This window comes from Melanostigma gelatinosum (genome assembly GCF_949748355.1).
Source record: "Melanostigma gelatinosum genome assembly, chromosome: 8".
In the NCBI taxonomy this organism is placed as follows: domain Eukaryota; kingdom Metazoa; phylum Chordata; class Actinopteri; order Perciformes; family Zoarcidae; genus Melanostigma; species Melanostigma gelatinosum.
In genome coordinates this window covers 5,453,328-5,472,712 of record NC_136641.1, presented here as the reverse complement: position 1 = coordinate 5,472,712, position 19,385 = coordinate 5,453,328, and the positions used below count along the sequence as shown (strand labels likewise).

At 44.0% G+C, this 19,385-nt stretch overlaps 1 protein-coding gene across 2 annotated transcripts in view; it reads right to left on the bottom strand.

Moving 5' to 3' along the window:
• The window catches only part of LOC306781367 (collagen alpha-1(XX) chain-like), a 31,906-nt gene that overhangs the window by 11,031 nt on the left and 1,490 nt on the right, over window positions 1-19,385 (bottom strand). For both annotated transcript variants that reach the window (XM_079274193.1, XM_079274194.1), the window contains exons 2-21: window positions 18,938-19,046; window positions 16,051-16,155; window positions 13,777-13,920; window positions 10,345-10,518; window positions 8,949-9,146; window positions 7,721-7,888; window positions 7,084-7,203; window positions 6,763-6,927; window positions 6,368-6,526; window positions 5,393-5,565; window positions 5,089-5,218; window positions 4,311-4,456; window positions 3,899-4,028; window positions 3,436-3,575; window positions 2,951-3,077; window positions 2,626-2,765; window positions 2,412-2,544; window positions 749-894; window positions 428-557; window positions 103-219 (exon numbers count right to left, since the gene is read on the bottom strand). In XM_079274193.1, coding sequence (XP_079130319.1) covers window positions 103-219; window positions 428-557; window positions 749-894; window positions 2,412-2,544; window positions 2,626-2,765; window positions 2,951-3,077; window positions 3,436-3,575; window positions 3,899-4,028; window positions 4,311-4,456; window positions 5,089-5,218; window positions 5,393-5,565; window positions 6,368-6,526; window positions 6,763-6,927; window positions 7,084-7,203; window positions 7,721-7,888; window positions 8,949-9,146; window positions 10,345-10,518; window positions 13,777-13,920; window positions 16,051-16,155; window positions 18,938-19,037 — 2,845 coding nt within the window. In that variant the 5' untranslated portion in view covers window positions 19,038-19,046. The remainder of the gene's footprint in view (window positions 1-102; window positions 220-427; window positions 558-748; window positions 895-2,411; window positions 2,545-2,625; window positions 2,766-2,950; window positions 3,078-3,435; window positions 3,576-3,898; window positions 4,029-4,310; window positions 4,457-5,088; window positions 5,219-5,392; window positions 5,566-6,367; window positions 6,527-6,762; window positions 6,928-7,083; window positions 7,204-7,720; window positions 7,889-8,948; window positions 9,147-10,344; window positions 10,519-13,776; window positions 13,921-16,050; window positions 16,156-18,937; window positions 19,047-19,385) is intronic.

Below are 19,385 nucleotides of genomic sequence, written 5' to 3'. Positions count from 1 at the left end.
AACCAATAAAATTAAATTTAAAAAAATGACGAATAAATAGAATGAAGTGAAAGCATCTCACTTCTGGAAGAGTTTTGTCTATCGGTTTTCACGATAGATTACCTTTGACAGACTGGATGACGATACGATATCCATCGACAGCAGACACGGGCCTCCAAGACACACAGATACTGGAGTGGTCTGACCGGACCACACTCACACTGCTCACCCGCAGACTTGCTGGAGAGAGAGCGAGAGAGAGAGAGAGAGAGGGGGGAGAGCGAAAGTAAGACAGGTGAAATGGAGGGCCGATAAATAGAAAGGTGGACAACCTCATTTTACATTTGATTTTAGGATTTTCACCAGAAACCTCAAAGAAACGGTCCGAAACTTTAACTTATAAGAAAAATAAATCTGAGCAAAACTTAGTACGGTGTGTATGACTCACTGGTTTTGCCCTGAGCAGAACCGCTGCCTCCTTCTCTATTGCGGTACTCGGCGGTGACCAGGATGCTGTACCGAGTATCTGTCTGTAACGACTCCAGCATCACCCGCTTCTCACCACCCGGGACCAACACCTGTCGACAAACAAAAGCCACCTTTCAGGGTCGAGCTTTCAAGTTAAACGTCCGTGTGTCCTCACGGTGACGGGACTACTTTGCGTTTTCTCTGGATTCTCTGAGAAGTTCACTACAAATTCACTACAAGTGACTGTCCGGCAGGATGAAAGACAAAGCGGTTGAGAAGGTGACGGTTACAGCCCACTCACGGTGCTGTCCTGGGTTTCAGCTGCAGTCAGCGCAGTGTAGGTCACGCGATACTGGAGCACGTGAGCGTTCGGAGGTACCCAGCTGACCACCAAGCTGACGGCCGTCTCCTCGCTGACCGATATGCTGGATGGGCCTCCGCCAGACACTGCAGGGACGAAATACCAAAAAAAGCAAGGAGACTCGTGAGCCACCGACAATCCAACCAACAATCACTTTGAAGGAGCTACAGAGTTGAGTGAGGGGAAGGTGCACCAGCCACATTTGCATAAAACGGGCCTGTAATAAAAGGTGGCTCGAAAGAAGCCATGACTCAAGAAAAAAACACATCCAAGCCTGTCTGGAGAAAGCATGAGAGTGACCCAGCTAAGACGTGGGACATGGTCTTGTGGTCAGATGAGACCAAAAACTCAAAGTGCTACAGCACGTGTGGTGCAAACCTAAAACTGCCTCAGCCTCAACAGACACGCATCATGCTGTGGGGATGTTTCTCCTCAGCAGGGACTGGGCATCTTGTCAGAACTGAAGGAAGGATGGATGGAGCAAAATACTGTGAAAGAACTGGGAGCGTGGGAGAAAGAGCACAAGGCCAACGCAACACAGGAGTGCTTATGCAACCGAAAGGTGAACGAGTCAGAGTCCAGGTGTCAATACCATCAAGAGGCTGTGGCAGTTTGAAAATTGCAGGCAAAAAGCAAAAGTAATAAAGTAACACAACAAGTAACGTACCTTTTAACTTTTGATACCAATTAATGAATAAAGTATCACTGCTTTTATCAACAATTTAAAAGCATTGATTGAAAAGACACCGTTAAATCATCTGGGTTTACAATAAAAATACTGAATGGAAAGATATGTGCAGGTATCATTTGTACATATCTGATAGCTTTGAGGTACTTTACCCGAGTATTTCCATTTCCTGCTACTTTATAGTTCTACTTTACCACATTTCGAAGGAAAATGTTTTGACTTCACTGCATGTATTTCACAGCTTAAGTTACCGATTATCTATTTATCTATTTCAAGATTAGGATCTCACACGTAAAACTAACTATCGCAATAAGATGCATGACCGTTAAAACCACCAGACAGCATGTAAACTTTAGCTCAACTCGTAATCATAAATAACGCATAACCAATATCGCAATTTTAAATAATGCGTAATTCTATTCAGTTATTCTTTTTGGGACTTCAAGTATCTGCTGCTTTCCTGTCATTGTGGTAGAAAACACAATACACACACCACCAATACACACAACACCACCGTGGGAAAGTCCACAACCCACCTGACAATATTAACAGAAGAATCAATAGATACAAAGTCTTGCTTGTTTTTGTGCTCTCAGAACACACCGCAGACTATTTGCAAGATAATGATTCAGGATTCAAAGTGGTTAATATGTGACATGAGTGATATTGCTGCAACATTCAACACAGGACTGGACTTAACCTTTTCGGTGATGTTCTATGCTTGTCTGTTCAGATGTGGAGAATATCAATGATCATATTGTGCGTGCCTCACAGTTCTTCTTGAAGTGTAAAAATTCATGTTCGTGGTTCACTGGAGGATTTTTCTTCTTCATATTTTAAGTTCATATTCAGTGCCAGAAATGACTCTCCAGTGCTGCTGATGGTGTTTTCAGTGGGTGGGTGTGTGCGACTCACAGGTGCTGTAGCGTGTAGCCACAGCTTCACTCTGAGCTCCATCTCCATAAAGTGCAGACAAAGAGATTTGGTATTCCTTATCGTCCTCCACCTCCTCCAGGATCGCCCCTTCACTCTCACCTCCCGCCCTCAGCTAAAACAAGAGGAAAAAAAGACTTGTACGTTAATCATCATAACACAATATACACTCCACCCGTCCTCTATCCATCCCCACCTGTCTCAGGTCTCCTCCACTGAGGGAGATCCACTTGATGAGGTACGAGACAACGTCATCGGCTGCAGCCTCCCAGCGCACGGTGATGTCACTGCCTGAGAAATTAGTCACCCTGAGGTCTGATGGGGAAGGCACCTTCACTAGGAAAGAAGGAAAGTGTGTCAGGAGAGGAAAAGAAGAGACTTTAGATTGATTGGATATGTTTTCATTCACATTTAATTCAATGTTTCTTCTCTCTGCTGTGCTTTTACACAAGACATCTCCTTCTGTAACATCAGATGAGGCCTTAAAGCACTAAAGACACGTGTGTGTGTGTGTGTCTTACGTGTGGTGACGTTACTGGTGAGTGCTGCAGACAGGCCTAGTGGGTAGTGAGACTGGACTGAAACCAGATATCTGGAGAGTGAAGAGAGGTTCTGCACCACCACTGAGGTCAGTCCTGCTACCTCCACCTGGAAAGAGATTTAATATGAATGGCTGACTCACTGTGGCTGCAGGGCCCCCCGAACCCATCGGCTATCGGCGTGACGGCGGATAAACCTGTGGAGGCGACGGACAATAATCCTGGGGTTCCAGTGTCGGCAGTGGATTCGGGTCAAGACTTCCTCTGTTGTTCGCTGCTCATTGTTTACAGATTGGCAACAGATGAAGTTGACTGCCGAAGCATAACTGTAACCATCTCTGTTATTCAGCGTCACGCGAGAGTGGCTCAAAAGAAGTTTGCGTACACGTCTCTCTTTTAAAATAAAGATGCGTTCTCAGCTCCGGACATGGTTTCGGAAACAGAAAGTTTGACACCGGTGTGTTTACCTGCTTGACGTCACTGCCGAGGTTGGTGCTGTAGGTAATTCTGTGGCCGGGGACGTCCACGGCTCCGGGCACCCAGCTCACCCTCAGCATACTGTGGGTGACCATCGGGAACTGAACGCTCGCTGGCGGTGGGAGATGCACTGGTGGGGGATGGTAAAATATAAAGGGAGGGAAGAAGAAGAAGATAAAGGTGGTGAAAGACAAATGATTAGTCAGCGTAATGAAGTGATTTATTATTATCATCCCCATTCAGAAGTCACTGTGCGAGAGGTGCTTCTATAATCGAGACGGAGGAGGGAACAGTGAGTGAGGAAGATCTGTAGGAAATGAAGAGAAGGAACAATAGGAGGAGAGTGACTCTCAGAAAAAGGTGGGAGTGAGATGAAAGAGATGAAGAGTAAAGGGGGACGGAGAAGGGGAAACTTACAAATAAGGGGTGAGAATGTGTTGGGGAATGTCTTACATGTGGTGGCAACAGCAGTGACAGGGTCGCTGGGATCCTCATCATACAGAGCGTAAAGAGTGACAGAGTAGTCTGTCGCCGGCAGCAACCCTGACAGCTCCACCGCCGTCTGGTCTGCACTGAATTTCTCCTGCAGCAACACAGAAAAAACCAAATGCAAATGTCTGGTAGCAGTTCCTACTGTAGATGTACGTCACGACGAGGAACGGGAGAGCCGCACGCACATTAAACACCATCAAAGAAGTAAGAATAAGCAGCACATGTCAGATGATGTTGGCTCTCTGTTTGCATCTAAGACATGCCCTGTTTCTGTCTGCTGATTGCTTTAGTTATTGTTGGTTATTTGTGTAATACACTGATAAACCATGTGCCTTTACACTCTCTCACACACACACACACACACACTTCTCACCTCCTTGGCGTCATCTGGCTCCCCGTGGTTGAGTGCAGAGTACAGGACCATGTACTGTGTTGCACCGGGCGCTGCGCCCCAACTCACCCTCAGCGTGCTGTACGAGGAAGGACTCACCTCCAGGTTGGTGGGCATGGCCAGGGGCACTGAGTGATGACGAGAGCAGAGGGATGCCAGAGGTGGTTTGTGGTACACGAGCATGGTCTTAAAAACAAGCCTGTAAACTTGTGATAGGCACTTTGAGTACATCTCTGTGATTCACTGATGTGTCTTTAGACACCTTGTGTGTTCAATATGCTGGTAGTTTAGTCACCAACAGAATGGTAACAAGTCAGCACTGATTGCACTCTATTTCTGGGCCAATGATCAGCAAATATTCCTCCTTATTTTGAGCTTGTACTTGTTGAGTCCTCCTTGGGCGTTCTTAGGTGTAGTTTTGGAAATGCTAAAAACTGAATTAAACCATTTCTCTTGAAGAAAATGGTGTTGGAGAAGACCTATCATAAAAAAGTCACTTTTTCAGTGGTTGTGCACAGACCTTTGGGTATCTGGAGAGCCTACCAACCCACACATTGTTAAAAAAAAGACTAACCAGTCATTTTTGGCCGTTACTCAAGAACTCATGCATTAGTAATTCTGCCAGTGACCTTTGACCTCCAAATTCTAATCAGTTCACCCTTTTTGTGCCAAATTAGAAGAAACACTCTGCAGTGTGTGAGCGATAAACAGACAAATTAATCTCTTGAAATATAATATTTAGCAGTGATGTCAGTCTTACATGTGGTGACAGTTCCTCTGAGTGCCAGGCCCACATTGTCTTCATACACAGGGAAGATGGACACGTGGTACATGGTCTGAGAGGAGAGGTCCTCCAGCAGCACAGTGGACTCTGAGCCAGCCAGTACCACCTGGTGACAAAGCACCACTTGTAATCAGACGCTAAACATGTACAAAACACTGGTATTTTGACATTATAATATTCTGTAAAAATATGGATTACTTTTTATGTGTTTTATTCCCTTCCCACACGGGACCACATCTTTTTTACAATAAGAACACGAAAGGGGAGGTTGCGTTCTGACCTCCTGTGGACTCTGACCCTCGGCGCTGTGGTAGACAACTCTGTGCTGTTGGACTGGCTTCGTGGGATTGGTCCAGTGAAGCTGGACTTCTCTGGAGCCCAGTTCAGAGAAGCGGAGATCGGTGGGACTGGGGTAGGAGAGGGCCGGGTCCGCTGTGGGCCCAGGCTCCATTCCTGGAGACAAAGCATCGAGGAAACGGCACACTCAAACTCAACAAGATGTTTATCATTTGAAAACCTTGATGCCCGCCATAAAAAAATAATAATTGTCCGGCTCTGTCCGAAACCATTCACTCATTCACTACACACTGTCCCAGGAGGAGTTCTATGTAGAGGACTGTAGAGCGAGCTCATCAGCAAAATGAAAACACACTTTCGGACACTACTCGGGTCATTTTCTCTGCGCCGTTAATTCCGGAACTGCTGTGGCGCAATTATAGCACTCCAGATCAAGGACCATCCATAATAAATACCGACATGCTTTCCTGTGATAAATACATATTTTAAGCTATTGTATTGAGTTGCCTCGCAGCAAAATGCTCTGAGTGAATTTAACCTCCCGCTGGAAAGCAGTAATGCAGGGTATCATGCATGTTTAGGTCTTTTATTGTGAAAGGTAAGTATTTTCCCAATCTATTAAAGACAAAGTACTTTGTGGCTGTTTGTGTTATTTGCTATTCTGTATTACCGGTAAATATATAATTTTTCGCACCACAACTCATGAAATTGTGTCAATAGTGCTGCTCTCTTCATTTGTGCGTCTGCCATTTTTCACAATGCATGATGGTACATATTAGTGACCTTCGGTTGTAGACTACTTTTCACTGTAGTATAATAAATCTCACAATACATTCGGACAGCACTACAAAATGGCGAATTCACTACATAGTGAGTAGTGAGTGATTTCAGACACAGTCTAAGCTTGTGTGTGAAGAGAAGACAGACAGGCAGACATGTAGACAGATGGATGGGTTACGTTTTGAGATGCCGCGGTCCTTTATCCTCCCACACAGGATGTGGACCAGTCGTGCCACCAGTTTGCTGAGCAGAGGGAAGTCGTTGACATTGTAGACGTTCAGATCCACCGGCTCCGACGCCACTTGTCTCAATTCGGCCTCATCGGCATTCTTTACACCTGAATAATACAAAGTTATGGAATAGTTCCATCCACATCGCAGGAAACACATTTAGTGATGAGAACAAAATGTAACGGACATGAACATAACAGAAACTGTTTTGCTTAATGGTCATTAGACCACATCAGACTGTGATTACGGTCCCATGGTGCACACAAATGCAGAGGATGAATGAGAAACTGCTAGAAGTGTTTAGTCTCTATGCCGCCTCGCCTTCTCTTCTTTTCAGTCTCACCTACAGCGATGATCTCCACGCCGGCGCTCTTCAGCCGGTGTGCGGCGGCAATGGCGTCGTCCTGAGATTTCCCGTCGGTCAACAATACCAGGAAGAGGGGAGCGCCCGACCTCGCGCCTGCCTCGGCCCTCATGTTCTCATCCATGACATGGAGCAGCGCCTGGCCTGGGAGACGGATGCATGGTGACGCACTGACAGACAAGCGGTGCATATACACGGTGCTCTACTGTGTACGTATCGTTATGCATCATGTGCATATAACCTAAAGACAGATGTTGGGCCTCGAACACACTAACAGTATCGATGGTGATGTGCGTTTACCTGTAAATGTGTTTCCTCCCTTGTATCTGAAATTCCTCACTGCCTCCAACAGCTGGTCTTTTGTGGTGAAGTTGTTGAGCTGCCACTCCGTGCGGGGGTCGCCGCTGTACTGGGTCAGACCTGGGACAAAAACACAGCATTTAACAGGATTTCTCTTTTTTTTTTTGTGGGACAGGCCATTAGGAAAGGCTTTTGTCTTCATTATTTTGTTGCTACAACAGATCTGTTTAACAACCAAAAGCTAGCAGACAATATTTGTAAAAGCGTTGGCAGGTTGTGACTTGATTCTACTAATCAGCTACTCAGTGTACCAAAATGAGCATTTATTTACTAGCAAACAATGCATACTATTTCTTTAAAAAGGTGAACAATGCTCCATTACAATCTAATAAACTACAACCAGAAATGTAGTGAGACAAAGTGTGTCTGAGTGATGTCAGCACTAATCCGTAACTCCCCACAGGAGGACCAATCTGCAGAAATTCAATTTTATTTTCAATAAATTCACCTGTAGCTAAGCAATATAAAGGTCATAATAAACAACAAATACTTTACATCATACATGTCATCACTTACAGCATACCCTTTAAACAATCTGGACCTCTGAAACAACTTCCATGAACACTCTGACCCTCACCAATCTGAACGTGGTCCGGCCCGATGTGGAAGGGGGTCATCAGGCCCTCCAAGAAGTCTCTGACCCGTCTGAAGTTGGTGCGTCCGATGCTCCAGGAGCCGTCCACCAACAACATGATGTCCGCCGCCGCAGCGCTGTCACACTCAAATGGTTTCCTTGGAGATATACCTTAATAAAAAAAGGAAGCATGAAGCAAAGAGTCTTGAACTGATCAGAGGTCAGGAGACTTTAGCTGAAGAGCACTGAAGCGGTTCTCACACATAGTTCCCAGTAGATTACTGGGATACCTTTCAGGCACCGCTGGTGATTTCCACTATTCACACATTCAGGAACATTTCCGTCTTGCGCCCTTTCACTCATGCCATGGCAATGAATAGATGGGACATGGGACAGTCCAGCAGATGGCTGTAAAGCAACACTTAAGGATGCCAACGGTCATAAAACTCAACAGAAGAAGAAGAAGAAGAGGAGGCAAGGCTGGAGGTACGTGTACGCGGCGGAAGTCGTCTCTTATTATTTTCAGGAACATGGCGGGCGAGGAGCTAATTTTGTCCGGTGCTAATGTTCTTGTAATGTATTTATTATTCCTTGGCATTAATGCTAAATCGTAAACAAGTTGCAGATTTAACGTAACCCTTTATAATGCTCGTCTCTGCAACGTTACTGCGTCTATTCAAAACACAGCGGCAGCGCCTTGTACCATCCTGATATCACTTTGTAGTGTTTCTTCCTTTCATTTGTCACCCATCTGTTTATTAAAGGGTAAAAGTACAGTTTGAATTTCAGAAACAGATGGCTTCATGCTTATAGGCAGGCAAAAGGTAGGCGTAGGTGTTAAAATGTAAGCGTAACTACCACGTGTACATGTGTCGACAGGGTGCATCCATGAAAATGAGTGAGTTTCCATGCATGCGAACGTGTGCTTGCTCCCTTGGATTGTGAGGGAGAGAGAGGAGGACACATGTGCCCTGCAGCCGAAACGAGACGGCCTGTCATTATCCTTTCCTTTACACGTCCCTCCCCTGTGAAAACACTGTCATCACATTTCAAACACTGCTCTCCAGCCTCTTGTTCATTCACTCATAAGAAGAGCCAAAGATGATGGTGGACCGACGTTCTTGAAGATACCCTGCTTAAAAGGGAGTTTGTTTCCATCATGTTTTGGTTCACTAAAATAACAAATGTCAGTGTTATGTCATGTTTCCTGACACTGGGGAGCAGAGGTTACCTGTCACCGGTTGGGTAGGGAAGGGTGTCTTCCGGGGTTTCTCCTCGGCTGCTTTGGCCTGTGTCGTCCCCTGCTCCTCCTTATTCTCCACTCTAGAACGATCCCGCTCTTTTTCCTTCTTCCTCTTCCTCTTCTCTTTGGTGGTTTTCTCTTGGGCCTCATCGGGGGGCTGAGAGGGGGTTTCTACTGCTGGGGGCTCTGAAGGAAAGAGCACATCGGTGGGGTTAGATAAAGCGGAGGCTGCTTAGGGGCCCAGTTGAGGCTGTACGTGTTACATCGTACGTAGTTACATCTTTTTCTTTGCCTGATAGATAAAACATCAACCACTGCTCACAATCCCCCAGGCACACCTTCCTTATCCTCCTTCCATCTTGTTCCAGCTGTCGTTTCCTGTGCTACACCCACTGTTGCCGGGCTGTCATTATTGTGTGTGTATTTGTCTCAAAGCTCTTTGGTGTAGGCCTGTGTAAATGCAGTATACTGTACTTACTGTACTAGCTTGCTTATATGTGTGGCTTGTCAACGTTTCCGGTCAAATAGCGTTACAATGACAGAGGCCGAGGAAGATCAGAGCAGAGAGATCAAGCTCTGTTGTAGGTTTTTATGTTCTATACCAAACAGACAAACTGTGGGAGATTCATTTGTGAACAGTCCGTCCTATTTCTCAAACAGGGAAACGTTTCTCGTAATTGATTCAGTCACATCTTCAACTGGAGAGATACATGTTTGGGCTCCGGAGCTCCGGTAGTAATCAACAGTGAATATTGACTTAATATCTTGTAAACAAGCTCATTAAATAATGTATTTTTAGTTCAGAGGGTAGGAGTTAAATTGGTTTCATATTGATTATCATTGTCTACCTGAGATCTTCCTCACTGTCACAGTGTTTCGTTTCATTTTGAAAAAAGAAAAAAACAAGTTAAATAAAATCTTACACCAAAGTATGGTTTACATTTTGTTCTGCCTTGTCATTTGCACGTACCTTCACCATTTCAAGTGTTAATTGTAAAAACAAAACGTTATCATTATGATTTTACATCCTCTATGACTAATATTCAAGGCTTCGGGCGGGGCAGAGTGACCCAACCTGCAGCGCTCACAGGACCGCACACATGTGCTTTCGTTGCCTCGTGTGAACGAGCACAAGGTGCTCTACAAATAAAAAGACACATGGCAACAACTGCAAGGCTTATTTTCAATCACAGGGAAAGTTCCTGAGAAGTGCCACCCAGCATCATCTTCAGAGGCACCTTGTGGACAAATCTCATAGACCCACATGATTGGTCGAGGCTTCAAAAACATTTTGAATATACGTTTTTGACTTGACCCCAGTCATCACACGGAAATAATAGTGTTTGTGTATGGATATGGTGTTGTTATTACTAGCAGTCACTACCTGTAGTAGCAGCAGCAGCGGTGGTGGTGGGGTTCGGATACAGAATCGTCGGCACGCCCAACAGAGCCTCCGTCACATCGTCCAGGTCTCCTGACCCTGACCCGCCTGGCAACGTCTTCTTCTTCTGCTCTCGACTACCGCTGCGGATCGTTTCCTCCTCCCGCAGACCCTCCACTGGAGGAGGGAATCACATACGAGTTATCACTATCAACAGTCAATAACATGAATGCACAGTGGTGCAGGAAATGTGAGGCTCAAATCTAATAAAAATAAGCTCCATCAAAATGTCTCTGTTACTGTTTCCAAATCAACTGCAGATATACCAATATACTGCAAATATGAAACACCGTTACCATCTAATAATCACGATCCAATATACAGAAAAATAACTGTCCCTCTGCATCTGTTATAACTTTAAACCTAGGTTTACAAGGGCTATAGGTTTAAGGTGGGCTACTGCACAGGCCAGGACCTGAAGCTATGACAAAACATCAACAATTTTATAGATATAGCTCATATATTTGCTAACTGTAACCAACCTCATCGACATTTTAAATGACACCAGTCTCACCAGCATCACACGAGGATGCCTGAAGTGAGTGCACACATTTTCTCACAGATACCAGGGTCAAATAAAATGTTTACTATCCTCCTTTACTTCAGCCATGCTAGCTAAATGGTAACATCAACACGCTAACAGGCTTATTTATTCATACATATAAATAAGTTAGTAATTAGTGTGTATGCATTGGTCAAAAAGTAACATCATCCGCATGGGTAGAAACATTGAGACAGGAGCATCTGATCAGATACCTGCCAGTAGGGCTGCAACCAGACGGCAACCTCCACTTCTGCCGAGTGAAGCCGATGCGGAAGTGTCTTAAAACATGCATTCTCTCTACTGACCAGCAGGGGGCGACTACTCTGGTTGTATAGAAGTCTATGAGAAAATGACTCTACTTCTCTCTTGATTTATTACCTCAGTAAACATTGTAAACATGAGTTTATGGTCTCAATCTCTAGTTTCAAGTCTTCTTCAATACAGCATGATGTTCATTTCGTAGATGGTGGTCGACTTAGAGTCAAACAGACCATAAGGCAGGGGATGCTTTAGGGCGGGCTTACTGTGATTGACAGGTTGATGCTGCTACTAGAGACGTATACGGCGTCTCCACATCACTCCTCCACATTCCAAATAGGGTAACTTCCGTTCATCGGTTGCAAAAAGCCCAAGATGGCGACGGCCATAATCCAAATCGCCGAAATCGCGGCTTCAAAACGCCAACCCACAAACCAATGGGTGACGTCACGATGACTTCGTCCACTTCTTACATACAGTCGATGGCTGCAACTAGCAATCCATTCTCATTATCCATTAAACTGACAATTAGTTTAATGTTTGGTCTATTCATTTTCAGAAAATAGTAAAAAAAAAGTCCTCCCCAGTTTCTCAGACTTCTAGGCGATGTCTTGATATTTTATTAATTTTTATATATTCAAATGTCTTGTTTTGTCAGTCCAAAAAACAAACATATTCAGTTTGGATTTTAAAAAAGCAGGGAGTCTCATTTTTGCATAAAGACTAACGATTAATCAATTATCAAAAACGTTGGCGATTATTTTTCCGTCGATCGCCTAATAAAATATCTACTATTCTGGGGCAGCCCCCTTTCAGTCGACTAATTGACTAATTGGTTGTTTTGGTCTTTGTCAACTAAGATTTATTTTGTAGATTTTTTTTATGCCTTTTCCATACGAAATGACTTCCTTCTAAGAAACGTATGAGCACAATAAACACAAGGTTGAAAGTGGTGCTTTTGTGTGAATCTTTGTGGAGAAACTCTCCAAATTTTTCAGATATGTTGAATAAATCCACTAATCGGTGAGTTGACAAAATGGTACGAGTGTTAGTCGACTAAGAATTGCCGTACTTACTGTCATTTCTGTTGCCCCCCCTGTTACACTTGAGATCAGCGAGGTACCATTGAACATGGTTATGTTACATTACCCCTCTGGCTTAACTGCTTCACCAGATCCTGTTGCTAAATCCTTGCCTGGAGTTAACAGACAAGGTCAACAACAGCAGAGGGAGGAAATAAGTACGGGGCCCAGAGGGCGTTGAAGCAAATGGGAAATGCGACGCATCAGGAAGGAATTCCCAGACTGCCATCATTCCAGAGAGACAGACAGCCGGTGTTGCAAATTTCCAAATTAACATGTTTTTCAGACCTGCCTGGACACGCTCGACTCGACACAGTAACCCACCATCACTTTGCAGCCCGTTCGCAGTAAGACAATCAAATGCCAAACGTGAGGGGGGGCTCACAAATCAGGGGGAATCGACGGCCACAGAGCAGTGATGGGATTCACCGCCAGTGCCATAGGAAAGGGAGACGTCTGACACAACCTGTGGGACAATAGGGCTGATGCCAATTCCCACACAGACCCTAATCCTCCAGACACAGGTGACGCTTCATCAAAACATCCCCGTCTCCTCAGAAATGACCGGTAATCTCTCCTCTCTGTGAACTGCTCGTCCTACAAACAGTGTGGGCAGAAAGCCATCACTGACCGTGTTATTATTGCTGGTGAGGTTGCCTTTGTGAGATGTGTTGGTGGGCTGAAACCAGGAACGCGCTGAACTCAAGTATACACAGCGACTTCAAACAAAGCCCACTTTCAGCCAGTAATCCAGCTAGAGTAGTATTTATACCCACTCGCTGTGTGTGTACTTGATGGGGTGGGGACTTGGGAGAACCACTGCACACTCCAAGAAAGATTAAGAATGTCAAAAATGCACCCTTTGCTACAATAGGGACTTTGCTGTGTTGCCAAAGTTATCTCACAGTTACCAACTGAGTCAACAGCATGTGTTTTCATCTCTGGTCGACGTTGTGACTGCCATCCTGCCTGTGGATGACTTCCCTCGTTCAATCCCACAAAGAACTGCAGCTTGTTTTTGTGCGGTCCCGTTTATCAGAAGAAAAAATGTAAGGATTGCAGATTCAAATTATAATCTTACACAATCACATAAGATATGCAGTCATGTTTAAGCTCGCTCATAAACACACACAAACGGCCTCATATCTCTACATCACTCCACACCCTGCGTCGTCTTTTTCTTTTTCCAATACTTCATGTTTCTCTGTCTGTCTACATCTCTGCTTGCTCACTGCACAAACCAGCCTCTTACTTTTTCACTGCATAGCCTTTCTTGCATATCTTAAGATGCTTTACTGGTATTATTATTGTTCCAAATATGATGTTGGAAAAATCTTAATGTTGGGAAATAACCCGCAACTCCAGAAAAGACCGTTGAACTTCTATATGTCTGTTGCTGTTCACCCACGATGCTTTATGTTGATGATACACTGGCCTCGATAAGCTCACCTCTATCTTCTCTCCTCTCAGCCAACCTTGCTAGTTTCTTACTGGTGAATCGTCGCTTTGCGAGAAGTTTCTCTGTCGTCCCATTGAGCACGAGGACTTGGAGGGCGTATTCCTGACTGGAGTCCAGTCCTGCCACCGTCGCCCGGCCCCGCGTGGTGGTCAGCATCAGCTCGGGCTGTGGCACCTCTGGAACAGACGAGCATTTTGGTTAAGTCTGAAGGGAAAGGCAGGCTTCCTGACGTCACCTAAAGTCTTTTGTCCGTCGCTAAAGTATTCAGAATAAGCAGGAGAGAGTTGAGCTGATTTTACTTTATTGCCATTACTACATAACTCATAATGCAGAACAGACAAGACAACACAGCATGCTAATAAAACCATCTCATGCATGAAACAGAATATCATGAATTTAAAAGATACACAAAAAAAGAGCGTCTTCAGTTTCTATACTGTAGGTAATCCTCAGTGAAACGGAATATTTGAGCGCTGTACAGTTACAAGAGGGATTTAAATCATCATCCGCTAGCTAAAAGTGGGCGGGCTCAGAATGTAGCCAATCCGGAGCTACAGAGGACTGGGGCTCCACAAACACCTCCCTTTTTCCTCAAAGTTGATATAATTGGTTGGTACTAGCTTACCAAAGCATACTTTATATTTTGTTTTACAGGAAGAAAAGACAACAGGAAGAGATTGATTTTACATATGTTGTTAAATAGGTACACCATATGACCAGGGATGTGATCTAACAGGGTTAAAAAAAAGAACAGGAATTACAATTTAAGTGTAAGCCTTTTTAATGGAGCAACAAATTGGTCAAAACTTTAAGAGGAAATAAAATTGAATGTGTATAGTTTATAAACATAGAATTGGATTGAATAGATCCGCCAGATATCATTCACCAATACCCATTGTTGGTGCATCCCTACTACATAGGAAATTGTAATGCTTTCATATTTTCTACTGGTTTGCCAGCGATTTCAGAGGTAATTTCCCTCTCCTGTGATCATCTCTTTAGTGTCTCATTACTGAGCTGAAGGCTATCACCGCTGCACCGTCTTACAAGATCAGACACCTCCCTCCTAAATGCAGATTCATCAGATTTTGTGACTAACCCAACCACTGTGCTATCGTCAGCAAATTTTAAGATTTCATCCGAGTCAGATAAAGCAGTGGAGAGAGGCCAGCTGGTGCCCATGTTAACTGTATTAAAGCATGTTTAACAATATGACCGCCATAACACAGCAAACACAGTGAACGATATGTTTCCCTCCTGCCTCAACCTTTCCTATATACCTACAGATATGTTTTTGGTGGTATTTGTTCAATGACAGAAGCCCCCTTTATTCAGCAGGAATATCAACATTGGTAATCTCCAATATGCATAATGGCCATAAAAGCACATTGGGTTCTAGAAAAAATGTCACTCGCATACACTTATAATCAATTATGATCACACCAAGATAACATAGCAAGTAAAAAATACAGTACAGCTATATATTTTCAAATGGTGTAATTGTATTGTAATAGAATATTTTCTGATAAAACACTGAGTAATAAAGTACTGATCTCCATCCCTCTCTACTTCACAGTCTACTGGCCTCATGTCTCTGGGTCAGATCCGCTTCTCCTTTCCCAAAGAGATTCAATTGCAAAAGTCGGCATTTAAACAATAAATAAGTGAACAAAAAGGTAAAAATGTTCCCGCATCACGCTGTAGATCTAACTGAAGTTATTGGAGTAATATTTTACACTGTAAGAGACAATAAACCTGCTCCAACAGCCGCTGAAATACTCTTAATGCATTCTCCAGGATTGAACTGCCTTCCCTCTTTTATCTCATCGACACAACCTTTTCATCCTCTCACTGTCCCCCCTACCCCCCCGTCCTTGCAGACCCTACACCTTCTTCTAAGCCCCCCCCCCCCCTCTCTCTCCCATATAGACATGCCTGGGCTTAGCTGCCCAGTGTGGAATGGGAGATAGGGTGACAGAGGGACAACAATGTCGAAGAAGAGGTTGATTCTTCCTTCCTGCCAAGAGGAGGTGCGGAGAGAGGGAGCTGCGCTCTTATCCAAACCATCACCTGAGAAGCAAGAGGGCTGACACATTCATGGCAGCCGGGATGACAGTGAGAGGAAAGGCTCTTTCTCACCACGGTTAAATGCTGTTTCCAACTAGAGACGAGCTGTCACAAAGATGGAAGCACGCTGTTGTCTAAAACATGACTGCAATGCTGTAGCATGAACATTTCAGTTAATTGGAATTAAAAGGGGCCTGGGCCAAGTCTTACTAACTTCACCACAGAGAGGAAAGTCTCACCTGAGATGGGTCTCACTCGGACCTTGTAGCCCTGAACGGGTCCGTCAGCCTCCTTCCATTTCATCTGCAGTCTGTCCTCAGACAGGACCGTCAGCTTAAGACGACCTTTACGTCCACAGACACAAAAGGAAGAAAACAGAAAGTAAAATTGAGGGTTCATAATGTGTGTGCGTGTTGTCTCGTCGAGGATTTGGGTCAAGAGAGAGAGGACAGCGTGACAGTTGCAGGCCTTTCAAAGATCAAAGAAACAAGCTGTGAAGCTTTCTTCACTCCTCTCCAAGACGGCCCAGCCCGTCTCGCTTCCTTCTCCCCAAATCAAATCAGTCTCTTGTTTCGACTTCATCTACATAATTTCCAGCAGGGGCTTCCCAACAAGCAGAGTCTTTCATGTCTCTGTCCATCCAGCCCTCTCTCCAGCTGCCCCTTCATCCATCAAAGCATGCCCTGTCCTCCCGTCTGGTCTAGAAACAGGAACAGGACGCTGGTTGGGGACTGGAGGGTCAAAGGTCATGTCAGAGGAACAGCACAGAGTTACAGTGTGTCAGGGTTTAGTATGTACTATGTGGCAGGGTAATAGATGGGGAGGAAGATAGGGGGGGGGCGGAAGCAAAGAAGAACAGCATGAATCATAGAACTTTGTCTTCATCGCTTCTCTGGACATATGACCCTCAGCACTCAACAGATTATTTTCTGACTTGCATGTGTGTGTGTGTGTGTGTGTGTGTGTGTGTGTGTGTGTGTGTGTGTGTGACTGTGTATTGGGGCCAGGGGCCTCTGGAGGGTCCTCATCTTCTTGGGGGCCTGGCAGCAGATCAGATAGGGTCTGACGGGGATTTAGAGAGACCGAGGTCAAGGTCTTACAGACCCACTAACAACAACAACAACCTTTCCACACAGGCGGGCAGATATGCAGAGGAATAGAGTGGCTGTTCTGTACTCACTGGTGAGTAGGACGAGAGCAGCTGGTTGCGGCCATCGTTCTTTAGTTCAGTACTAAAATAATGAGCTCTTTGAGTCTCGCCAAGTGTTTCTTTTTACAAAATGTAGTACAAAGTAACCAGTAAATAAATATAGAAAATGCAAATTCTAAAAAAAACAGTCAAAATGATTGCAAAGCACTGTGATGTATGGAAATTAGCACATTAGGTATTAAGCATATTATCTAATCAATTCATTGATTACATTACAAATATCACATCTTCACAATAATGAAATACGTTTCAGTGTCTAGTGTATAGCTTGTGTATCAGTGATTGTTTCAGTAGTTTGTGAATATCTAAATGAGCTCTTTACAGTAAGGCCTTGAACATTTGGCCTCCGTTTTTGTAATCTTTCATTAAATCTCTCGTACTCTGTGAGGTTTGATCAAGCTCTGCACAAACTTGTCGATAACTGCTCTTCTGATCATAAGCAGACTTCAAATCGCCTGTTTTGCTTTTTATGTGGGCGAGTCTCTTTCACAAAGAAGTCATGAGCGAGTAAAGAGTACAATTCTACCAGCAGACAAAAACTGTGTCAGTATGGTCATACAGAAACAATTAAAAATATGAACAGCCCAGCTGCCAACAACGCGTCGTCGGAGCAGAGCTGTACTGTGACAAAGAGGAACAGTTTGACATGAAGTTAGAGGCCAAAAACCGTCTTTCTAAAGCGAAGCGGCCCATGAGTAATGGCCCTCAAGAGGATGTGACAGTCACAGAGATAACATATTGTCCTAGCAGCTATACTGAAACATGCTGATCTGCTTTATGGCAAACTACAAGTAACTCGAGCATGATGACCTACTGTAGACATGTGAACATGTATAAACTGTTGAGGGGAAGATACACCATAGCAACTGTGGATGCTTGTATTACAATACATTAAATGATTGACTTGTGTGAGATGACATTATCTATGCTAACGATACTGGTTATAGTCATTTACATTGTCTTATAAGATACAGGCAACTAACAAGCTAGCATTGCCAGCATCGTGTCTCCTTCCAAACAGAATAAAGTAAGGCAAGTTTATTTGTATAGCACATTTCAACAACAAGGTAATTCAAAGTGCTTCACATAAATCCATTAAAAGCATCAAAACATAAGGCAAAAGAAAAGGAGATTTAAAAAGAATTAAAGAAACAGTGTAAGAAATAAAATGCAGTCGTAAAAAGTAAAGGAGATTTAAAACATACATTGAAACAATAATTGATGTCTCCCTGAGACATTACGCTGCACGCAATCAACCATACACTGCCGCAATTCTGCAATTACTCGCACACAAACCACGTCTGGAAAAGATCTCTGCCGATCTGCGTTTTATAGTGTACGCCTTGCACGAACTCGGTCCCGGAGGAAATGGCGATATATTGTGCACTTTCTAAATTTGAATCGACGTCTCCCTGAGACATTGCGCTGCACTGTAAGGTACTAAATTAAGCTAATTGTAATGCTACATTACCATACATTTTGCGAGATTGTATGACGTTGCGTTTGCTAATGTTACTAGTTATGGTAAAACAATTTATATATTTTGTGGCACCGCTAACATAAGCTAACGTTAACTAGCTAGCATCCCCAGCAGTCAGTCTCCTTAACTTACAGAAAAAGAAGGCCGTGGCTACTTTCTGAAATAATAATAGTGCTATATAGTAGGTCTACACCATAGACGACCAAAATAGCATTAAAGTGGCGCTTTATGGTACTGCTGTTTTAGCAAAGATAACGATTTGCCAAATGTAGCCGGTAACTAAAAGATATTGACCACCCCAAGGCTAGCATTAACTACAATAACACAACACAGATGTTTATCTAGACCCCACCATCACCTTTAGCTGTGTACGAGACATACTCTCCTATTAGTAGTAATCAAAAGGTTATACATTTGGTTATTTGAATTAGTCTACCTTGGCCACGGACCCCTGAGGACAGCAGCAGGAAGACACTGAGCAGGAAACACAGCATTAGCCAGAAAGATGATGATGAAGCGAGGAGGTGAGGAGACATGAGTGGAACCTAGAAACATGAAAAACAAGAAATATTCCACATACTTATTAATTTATTTATATATATTTATATATAGTAGTCAATTTACTCAGTTTAGTAACAGAATATGTTTCATGCCAGTTTTCTTTCCCATGGGAACTGTTTTATGGCTGACTCAGACCCCAGGTGCTTCAGGGCTGGTCCCCACTAGAGACCTTAAGCCTCACACAGCTAATGACACACACAAGGCTGTAACATTAACAGACACGCAGCAAGCACTTTAGGAGGCCATAAAACCAACACACCTCACTCTGAGCTCAAACATCTGCACTAAATGCCTCCAATTCTGTATCATTCGACTGCATGTAG